This window comes from Perognathus longimembris, chromosome 17, assembly GCF_023159225.1.
Source record: "Perognathus longimembris pacificus isolate PPM17 chromosome 17, ASM2315922v1, whole genome shotgun sequence".
In the NCBI taxonomy this organism is placed as follows: domain Eukaryota; kingdom Metazoa; phylum Chordata; class Mammalia; order Rodentia; family Heteromyidae; genus Perognathus; species Perognathus longimembris.
Genome location: NC_063177.1, coordinates 35,325,450 through 35,335,874, shown reverse-complemented (window position 1 = coordinate 35,335,874; position 10,425 = coordinate 35,325,450). Strand labels below are relative to the sequence as shown.

Here is a 10,425-nt window from a genome sequence, read left to right as displayed (position 1 = left end):
GGTGTATGCTTTTTAAGAACTATTCCCCCCTTAGCTCCAAGCTTTTGCATCCCTTTGCATATAAAACATCACAGCTCATCCTCCTGCAGGTCTGGGGGAACATTTCTTTTTATTATAATTAATCTCCCAGTTGCATTTAAAGTGGCAATTCAACCACCCTTTCCTGAGCTAGGAATCAGGGCCCGTTTGGTTTCTGGTCCTACACAGCCTGTAATCACCAATCTGTAAACCTGAGAAACGCAAAATAAATAATAAAACATGTAAATAGTTTTTATTATTTTCTGAACGGAGATACGACCAACAAAACAAAATCAAAATGACTTTTAATTGTATAAGCTCCTTGGAGTTCAAGCTTTTTGGACCTATAGCGGTGGTATCTTGACCACCACCATACAAGAGACACCCCCACCCAACGCTGGAGCCCCGGACTTTAAAACTTCTTGGTGGTGCTGTTCAAAAGCAGCCCAAGCCTCAGAGAGCTTTCTGAGAATCACCTGCACCTCTGCCCCTTCCCCCATTCTATTCCAGGGGTGATAGGGACCTCAGAGACAGACAGCTATTTGGTCCCCAGTCATACTTTTGATACTTTCTATAAGAAAGAAAATGAAAATTAATACAGGAGCAGGGCTTCACAAAAGAGGCCATTTGTCTTCTTGATTATCTATTTGCTTGTCAGAGTTTGAGCTATGGCACCGGCTAGCTCCTTTGTAATATAAAAATACTCTGAAAACCTGCAAACACCCAGAAACATCTGTGCAAAAAATTAGACTCATTAAAGCCTTAAACACCTCAGAGGAAAGCAATACCTTCTTACGCAGGGAGGAAAGAGGCCGGCCTCCTGGAATCCTCTCGGAACTTTAATAACCAAAGAGCCGTCTGTCTAGAAAGGGACAGCTTAACCGCATTTTATTTGCTTATGACAAATAAATCATGATATGAAAGGCTTTGCCATACTTAAGCCTCTTGTGTCCTACAATGAAACAACTCCCCCCCCCCTAATTAGGGAGTGGAATCAGCCATCCCATCCTTCGGACCCATTTCTGGGCTGCATGGAAAAAAAAATTAAAAGCACCAAACACAACAGACCCACCCAGAAAGGGAAACAAACCAGCTACAATTTGGGATCCTCTGAGAAAGAAATTCCCATAAGAGTCTTTGGGGAAGAGAGAAAAAAAAAACTTTAACCACACAGAACATGAGGCCAAACCCACTAGGGTGCTTAATACAGTCACTGGGTGGCATTTGTCCATATCTTTGCCATTGACGGTCCAACAAAAACACAATGTGATGGTCACAAGAAACCAAACATTTATTTCTATTGTCACTCTGTACAGGACACCAATTTTCACACCAATGAAAAGTTCTAGACTCAGGCAGCCCCCAGAAGTAGGAAAGGGCCTGGTTTGGAATGTCAGAAAACAGGAGAGAAGACGAACACGACATCAAATAATAATAATAATAACATTAATAATAATAATAATAAATGATGCAACACTGATAAAACTATTGAAGAAGGTTCTCCAACATTGCCCTCCTAGAGTGGGAGGGCCACATTTTATTTCCTAGTTTCACATTCATTTTCAGTCTAGAAGAGGGCCTGTGCCATAAGTCATGCCCAGCTCACAGAACTCAACTGTACCCTCACCCTGCCAGGCATGGCTAGGCCTTCCCCCCCTCCTGGGTTGTCCCAATCTTTTTTTTTTTTTAATTTCTGAGACTCAATTTCCCTGCCAGTTCCTGCTTTGTCAAAGCTAGCCCCCAAACTCCTCCTTGTCCAGCCCCATGGTGGAAGGGGGTTGAGTAGCCATTGTCCCCCTTGAATGGGCACAGAGGGAGAGAGGTTGTGTGTGTATTTTGTTACCATAACCAAAACACTGTGCTATCTGGCAGTCAGAGGGTGCTTTCGCTGGGTGTCAGGAGTAAGGGACAAAGAAAAAAAAAAATCCAGGCTGTTTTCCAGCAGCGGCAGCAGCAGAGGCGGCGGCCTAGTCCGGCCTCATTTGTTAGCGAGTGTCGAGGTAATGGTCGCCGGCGAGGCCCGTCCTCTCCTCGGCAGAGTAAACAAGACAGATGGGCCCCGGCCTGGCGTGATTAAAGATGAAACGTGGATCCATCTTCGCCAAAGCTGAAAATGAGGAGCTGCAGTCTCCTCCTATGTTTCTATCTTTTTCTTTCTTCTTTCTTCCGTCTTTTCTGCCTTCCTTTCTTTTAAGGAAGAAAGCAAGAGACCTGAATCCTGCTTCTGGGGGAGGGGGGAGCGTCCCCGGCTTCCTACTCCTATTGTCACTTTTATAAATAAAGCTTCCCTATCCTCCTTCTCTGTTTATTCATATAAAGATAAAGTGAGAAAGAGAGAATAGGGATCTCCCCCCCGCCCTGGCCCAGGCCCCAGAAGGGATGGTCCCTTCCCGCACCCCACATCCCCCCACTTCTGCACTGGCTGCCCACCCCCATCCCCTAGGTTCGAGACTCCTGCTGAGGTGGGCACTAGAGTGCTGGGGGGCCTCCGTTGGGTCGGCCAGGGGGGCCTCCCGTGGCGCCTGCGGTGCCACCCGAGCGTATCTTGGTGTTAGGCAACTTGTGGTCTTTCTTCCACTTCATGCGCCGGTTCTGGAACCAGATCTTGATCTGGCGCTCGGAGAGGCACAGCGCATGGGCGATCTCCACCCTCCGGCGCCGAGTCAGGTAGCGATTGTAGTGAAATTCCTTCTCCAGCTCCAAGACCTGCTGGCGAGTGTAGGCGGTCCGAGAGCGCTTGGGCTCCCCGCCGGCGTAATTGGGGTTTACTGGACACACAGAGAGAGGGAGAAAGAGAAAGTTTTATTGCCCCCAGAAAGGGAGGAGGAAGAGCTTCTTTCTTCCAGCTAACGCTGTGGCCCCCTCCCTCTTTTCGCCACCTCTTCTTCCCCCTCCCCCAGAGGGGGATGGAGGGCTAAAAAGGGAAGAAAAGGCGACCGGAGGAAGAAAAAGACCTCTCAAAGTTTTGAAGGAGCGTGCTTTCTTTCGTGGTGGTGGTGGTTGCGTGGGAGCTGGGAGTCCTGAGGACTCTTGCAAGGTTTTAAACTCTCCACTCTCTTGTCCTGAGCACCCCCCCCCGTGGGCAAATGAGGGGTGGGAGAGGGAGGGGTGTTGCCCTAAACCTTTTCCCTGTGTTCAGTTCCCACCCTCACTGCTCAGATTCCAAGCCATGCCTTCCCCCATTTAAAAACAAAACAAAACACAACACACAACTTTTGCCCATTTCCCCAGCCAAGGAGTCGGATTGTACTGAAAGGAAGAAAATATCTATATATAGGGAGTTGACTCAACTCTACTTAAATAGGGATTGCTACCTCTTCCTCCTCCCCTCCTCCTAGACCCCTCCCCAACTTCCAACTTCACTGAGACTGCTTCTCCCTGGCAGAAAGCGAAAAAAAAAGTCGCTAGTGGGAATGGGGAAGAGGATGGGGAACCGACTTCAAAGGCGCAGGGGCCCACTAGGCCATAAAAATTTATGGGGGATGTAATTATGTGGCTCTGAAAACAGGCGACCGTAAATCTCTGGCAATGGCGAGTTTATAGCGGGGACAATTGGCTTCCCCCAGCTCCCTCCCCCCTTATGCCTCCAGATCCCTTCGGTGTAAAGCGCCAGGGGTGGGAGGGAAGCGATGCCCACGCACTCACCCGTGCTCACGTGAACTTTGCGCATCCAGGGGTAGACGACGGGCTCTTTGCACGCGGAGTGGGACGGGCTGGGATGCAGGGGGTTCTGGGCGCAGGGAGGCGGCGGGGGGCTGCTGCTGACCGCCTCGCACCGCTGGCCGGGCTCCGAGAGGAGGGCCCCGGCGGGTGGCGGCACGGGAGCCCGAGGGGACAGGCCAGGCGGCGGCGGGGGCGGCGGGGGCGGCGGCGGGGGCCCGGGGTCTCGGCAGGCCGCGTAACGCTGCACGGTGCACGCCGCCCGCCGCCCGAAGCCCGCCTCCGGCTGGAAGCTGCTCTCTCGCCTCTGGCCGCCGGCGTAGTACCCGGGCGAGTGGTCGCTGGGTAGGTAATCGCTCTGTGAATATTCCTCGCACGGAGGGAACTTGGGGTCGACATAGTTTGAGTTGATCAAAAAAGAACTCATAGCCATTAATTTCTGGGAATTGCCCACAAAATATACTAAAATTTATTCCGACCCCTGACTCGTTTTCCTGTTTCCGAAAGCCCTCCTACTTACTGTCAAGTGAACAAAGTTAGGGGCCCACGTGATCCTCGGAGCCAATGGCCACCCCGCCTGCGATTCCCGGATAAGGAAATCTGCTCACCCGGACCCTACTCCAGCCAAAGAGGTTTATTTCCCCTTTCTCTCCCCCCCCTCCCCACCCACCCACCCAACACCAGGATTTACATAGGGCTCTTGAGGGGCGACCCCCTCCTCGCCTCGCTCTCTCCCACACCAGAGAGAACCGGAGCCTGAGCGATCGACGGCCAGCAGGTTGCGACTGGAAGGCCTGTTGGGGCGCTGGGGCTGAGCGCAATTCCTGTCCCCTTCAGAAGTTGGGGCTACCCATGTAGCCCCCTCCGGCCCTGTCTCACCTCTGCCCAGCATTTCTTTGCCTCTCAAATAGCTTCCCTCTTCTCCTCAAAGCCAGAGGAAGTCCAGACACCCTGGGTCTATATGGGGAGTTAAATGACTGGGGGGTGGGGGGTGGGGGTGTCTCCGTTTTGAAAGGGGAACCCACTGGGGATGAGGGACCCTAAGCTTAGGGCTTTTCTTTGCAGCCAGATGGGGAGGGGAAGGAGGTGAGAGAGGAGGCGTGGGGAGCTAGCGGGCGGGCGGGGGGCGCGCGGGGACTTGTCAGAGATGAATGGAACCGCGGGCGGATCGATAGGAAATTCATGCGCTAATTCGGGGAGACCTCGCTTTCCAAATCGCATTTAGCTGCTCTATTAGCTTGGCTGTATCCGTCAGTCTGTCTGTCCACTTCTATGTGCTCCTTTCTGCCCCACATGGACCAAGCTCAGAAGAAAAGCGCTAGAGTTTAAAAAAACAAAACAAAAAAACAAAAAACACCCTGCAACTTTTAAGAGCAAATTGAATAGCATTTTGCTAATTCCAGAAGCAACGGAGCAATACTAACCATGGCGCCTAGACTTTCTAATTGTCAGTAATGTCACAGTCTCCTAGACGAATAGAAACCTCACATGCTTGTGATGCTAGAAAGAGGAGCCCTAGTGGTGACCCGGCCCGCCCTCCAAATAACACCCCCAATAACCTCATATTTCCAAAGCATCTTGTTTGAGATCCAGACGGAAAGGGAAAGGCAAACTCAGCATCCGTTTGAAAGCCAATTTCCTTTGCCTTTGTATACATTCTGTAGGTAACAGTCTCCCCCCCCCCACACACACCCCAGAATTTCCAATAAAGCCCCCTCCTGGCCCAGAATAATAAAAAAATTAAAGATGGGCTTGGGCTAAGAGGATTAAATTTAAACCACCATCAACAACACAACAACAAGAACTTCTTAAGTGTAAAGGAGCAAAGCTCCCAGGGGCGGGCAAGGGGGAATTCAGGTAGCTGATTCCTCCCTCTCAAACCATTTGAAGGAAGAAAAGAAAAAGGATGGAAGAAAAAGGAAAGAGTCTTCTCCAGGTCAGTCACTGGGTTGCCCTCATTTAGAAAATAATAATGAATTTTTTTTCTTCTGGAAAAAAATGAGCGGAGTGTTTATGTCAACTACATATTCCCCTAGATACGAATTTGTGACCACAAAATTCCTTACACAAATTCGGATCTACAGGGTATATACAGAAGACAGACAGATCTTCTTTGCCCAGAAAGTTTCCAGTTCTCCTACTTTCCGAGGATTCTTCGTTTGGGGTGTGGTTTGATTTTATTTCGTTTGATTCTAGTTTTGAGTTCTGGGAGCAGAAAAAGGCAGTGCGGGTCCATCCTTGGGATCACAAGCTTTTCTGCTCTCCTCTTCTATTAGAAATAGAAGCAGCCAGTCCGCAAAGGGACTTAAACCGCGTGGCCCCCCCGCGCATGAATTATGAGATGTAAACATTAGCTAAGCACAAAAGGAGGAAGGGTCATCCCGAGGCTGAGTGAAGTCAGAATCAGGCCTTTCTGGGTTCCCTCCCTCCCCTCCCCTCCCCCTAGGGCTATTTTTTTTTTAAGGGAAAAAACCAAAACTCCAATCGGCTTTTCCCCGTATCCTTCACAGCCTTTAGTTTGCCTTTATTTTGTGATCAAACGAATATCTAGATATTTTCCAAAGCACCTCTAAAGCAAAGGGCGAAGAGAAGGCGACTGGGTGTGAAAGGAGGTGTAATAAAAGTCCTTTTGGAAAATTTCAATGGTTAAAAAAAAAGAAAGAAAGAGAAACAGCTGTAAAGAAAAGTGCTGGGAGACCAAGCAGATGGGGTCCTGGATATTTAATGATGGGCAATTCCGTTTACAACCTGAGAAAAAGATCAAAGGCATTTCATTTCCGAATGAAGGGCAATGAGGAACCATAAAAGATGCAGCCAGATGATGAGCTGTGCTCTCCCAGCCTTCCAAATGTCCTGAATGGGGAGGGGGGGGGACCATAACCAGAGGTGTGGCCAGGACCCAGTTCCCCACTTCACCAGCTCCTTGAGGATCCTCTGTGTCTAAACACACACACTGACTATGCCCAGGTGGCTGGCAGTGAGGCCAAAATACAAATCTGGAATTTGTCATCTTCTTAAGGCTCCCAGTAACTTCTGAATTGATTCACTAAGCCAGGAGACTGAGAATTGGGCTGGAGGGGACTGAGGCTTAGTCTCTGGGGTGCTGTGACCAGGTAAGGGAAAATGTGCCCAGAAGAAACCTCCTCCCAATGCAGGAACACCCCCCCCCCATCGGTCCAGGCTTGAGACATACTTGTATCTTTACTGGCCAAATTAGAAAACTATCAAGTAAATTAACAAGTACAGAAACAAGCCAAAACAACCCTCTAACCACCACACTCCAGCGGTCTTGAACCCTTGTGAGTAAAAGAACTCCCACCTGCAGGCAACTAGGTCCAGAGACCTTCCGATAATGTTGTGGGGTTTTGTTTTGCTTTTTTTTTTTTTTAATCCCAAAGCCAGGTACTGCCAATGTTGGCCTCTGGCCCTGGTTTCTAAAACCAACACTCTCCCAGCTAAGCAGGCACCACACATAATTGGGGGAAAACCAGTTACATTACAGTTACGATCTTTGCCCAGAGAAGGTCCAGTAGGTTATCTCAGACCTTCCTCTGGGCATCCAGGAAAACTGGAGTCCAGCCTTGGGGGCCACAAAATGTGTTGTTAGGATAGTCACCAGCTCCATGGAATCAAGCATCATTCTAAATCTTCTCAAAGGCCACGAAATCAAGGGGCTTCCTGCCCTACTCCAACCGGCCAGGCCCCTCCCCCATCCCATACCTCCTTTCCGCAACTCTGTGCGCTCGCGGAAACCCTTCCAACCCGTTGGCTTTTCGGAAGTTTTGAGAGGGCCCCGGGCCGGGCGCTGGGCCTCTCCGCTGCTGTGCACTTCACAGGGGATGCGGCCCAGGTGTCCAGAGCACGCCAAGAGAGCGGATTAAGGGACAGAGCCACTACAGGGTTGGAGATGGTTGATCCTGGATCCAGAGCCCACAGAAAATTTCTCCTCTGCGCTCTGGGAGCCGCCACCTGCCCATCCCAAGGCGCCGTGCCCCCCACGTACCCCCAATTCCAGCCGAATGCAGCCGCCAGGGGTGGAGGAGAGCGTTTATCTGCGATCACCAGGGAGGATTTCACCAACGCAAGAGGCACCCTTCTCCCCTTGCACACCCAGCAGAGTACCAACAGCAATATGCATAATAATAAAAAACAAGAAAAACAAGACGGTCGCGCTGGTTCAGTGCCACCACTCCTGCGCTCCCGGGGTCATTTGGAGACTTCCGGGCCGCCTGCTTGTGGCAGCCACAGGTTGCTAACTGGACCGCTGGTTACCCAGCCCCTCTCCCCTATCCGGGGAGCACCCTAGCTCGGAGGAAGGGTCCACCTTTTGTTGGCGCAGCCAAGAAGAGAAACCCAAGCGCCGAGCCTAGGCGAGTCGCCTTGCCGCCGGCGCATCGGCAGCCGCGCTGAGAAGAAGAAGACCCAGAAGAGGAGCGGGCTGGAGTACTCACCCGACCGCTCCCCGAGTCCGACCCGCCCGGACCCGCTGGGCGAACAGCTGAGATCGCTCGTGTCCACTATTGTATGTCCGGAAAACCGAACCACGGGGCTGCGGGCCCGAGGAACCACAGGCCCCCTTCGGAGGCCGGAACAAGACTTTTTTTTTTTTTTTGGTGTGTTTTTGTTTTTGAAGCTCAAGTTTTCGTATTAATCTCATACTTTGGCAGTCTTTGTTAAACAGCTAGGCGTGTCACGAGGCTCTCGAGCATTTTAATAATTTTTAGACGCTGTGACCTGCGGTTCACCCCTCTCTGAGCCTCCCTCGCAAGCAGGCAGTTACTATAATATGCTCATGCAGTTCAGCTCGGTCATATTGAATTTTGCGCAGGTCATTACTTGGGAGAAAAATTACAGAGCAGGAATTTGATTCAACTCATCTTCTCCTGTCGACTTTTACCAGACCCCTTCTTTTTCCCTAATCCAATCCCCATCCCACCCCCCAAACAAAGTCCCATTCAGGATCCTCTGCTCCTGATTTGATTTTCCATTATTCTTGTAATTTTGGGGGGTCAGTTCTGATTCCTAGGACAAACAGGGAGCAAGCAAGATACCATTGGAAACCTTTTTTGAGACCTGAGAAAGAGGTGGGTGCCAGAAATCAAAATGTCCCTTTAGACATCTGGACTTCAGAGCAGAGTGAAGGCCTGTGCTTTTCTAAATGCCTGCAACCCAATCGCACGTCTGTGTCCTGACCACTGACAATTTCATTTGCTTTATTTGCTTCCCCAAAGCACCAGAAACAATCCTACTTCTACCAAAACCTTGGAGGCTCCAGGGCCTCATGAATGAATCCTCTACCTCTTGGGGCGGGGGGGGGGGGGGGTGGGCAGAGAGTGAGGGCCACAGCGGGGCACATTTGAAGACGGCAGAGAGGGATAGCTCTGGTCAAAGATGGAGATTTCGCATTTGGGGGCTTTAAGCTGTAATTTTAAAAACAAAATACTCCCCCCAACCACCCACCCAATTTATGTAAAAGAAACATTTCTTATCTATATACAGTAACTCCTTTGCCACAGTCACCACCACAAGACAGTACGTAGGAGCAAATTCAAGAGATTTAAATACAGAAGATACTCTATGATTTGTGTCTCTAGGATTAGAATCTATCCCTCCCTTTCTTTAGCCACCAATGGACCTGCAGAGGTAGGTCAGGGGATTCTATTTCCACCCAGTGCAAGGCTCAGGCCTAGAGTAAGCACTGCTAGGGTGGTATCTTCTAGTACAGGAGGGTCAGGAAAGTGCCCCTCTAGTGCACCCAGCTTGGTCTGGGGTGGCAGAGGTCATTCCTCTTCCACCCTGGTATCCCTCCTGCCCAAGACCTTGGGCTACTCCAGTGTGCTTCATAGATCTCCACATTTCTCAACATGTTGTACCCAAATGGAGGGGAAGGAGACTAAGGCAGAGCAGAAAGAACTGGGTTCTCCAGCTCTGAGTCTGATCTGTCTCCTCGGGACCCAGAAATTCCTTTCTGGCCTGATATCCCAGACAAACGCACTTGAGGACCCAGAAGAACTAGAACCGTACACACTCCATTTATTTAAAAGCAGGGGTCAAATTGTTTTGGAATTAGATATAAAAACGTTTTGCTCTTCTGGCCATCTTTCAAAAGTCATCTTTACAAACACTCTCAGGTTATCTCCATTTTGGAAGGACAAACACAGAAAGTGCACCTCCTATATTAAATGAGACTATGATGCCATCTCATAAGGCAACAGTCATTTAAAGACCCAAAATAGGCATATGCCTTGATGTTATAATTACTGTCTCTCTTCAAGCATTTTATGAGCTAAGCTTAATGCCTAGATTCAAGGTTCATTTCAGGTCTCACCATTTCAAATCCTCCCAAAGATCTCAGAGAGGCTATTCGGTATTTTTCCTTCTCATCCCCCCCTCCCACCTTCCTCGGATAGGGAGGGAGAGAAGAAGAGTGAGTCAGATGGTAGTTTAGGAGAGAATGATGGCACCAGCAAACTACCTACCTTTCAATATCCCCACAGTTTGAGGAGAGGAATGGGAATTTAGTAAACCTCTAGTGTTGGCCTGTGGGCTTGAACTCCAGCTATCTGGATCTAGCCTGGGGGTTAGTGGTCTCTGAAAACTGGCCTACATAAGTGGTGGTGAGCAGAGAGCAAAGCTTGGCCCCTATAGGACCAGCAGGGTAGGGCTGATATGGTTGAGAATCAAACCTTCACCTGAGAAACCTTCTCTGGCCCTGCCAAACGTCCTGCAAGGACATGTGGGTAATTG

The 10,425-nt window shown here is 50.0% G+C and overlaps 1 protein-coding gene across 1 annotated transcript; it reads right to left on the bottom strand.

Moving 5' to 3' along the window:
• Nucleotides 1-1,285: 1,285 nt before the first annotated feature.
• On the bottom strand, nt 1,286-8,136 carry Hoxb4 (homeobox B4). Its single transcript, XM_048365395.1, has 2 exons — nt 3,664-8,136; nt 1,286-2,786 (listed from the first exon to the last, which is right to left on the bottom strand). Exons 1-2 carry the CDS (start codon nt 4,109-4,111, stop codon nt 2,488-2,490), a joined length of 747 nt encoding a protein of 248 aa, XP_048221352.1. The 5' UTR covers nt 4,112-8,136; the 3' UTR covers nt 1,286-2,487.
• Between the last annotated feature and the right edge of the window lie 2,289 nt (nt 8,137-10,425).

Coding starts and splice junctions, on each gene's coding strand:
- Hoxb4 (XM_048365395.1), bottom strand. CDS start 4,111: ATGGCTATGAGTTCTTTTTTGATCAACTCAAACTATGTCGACCCCAAG. Junction 2,787..3,663: donor CAAAGTTCACGTGAGCACGG/GTGAGTGCGTGG, acceptor CTGTGTGTCCAG/TAAACCCCAATTACGCCGGC.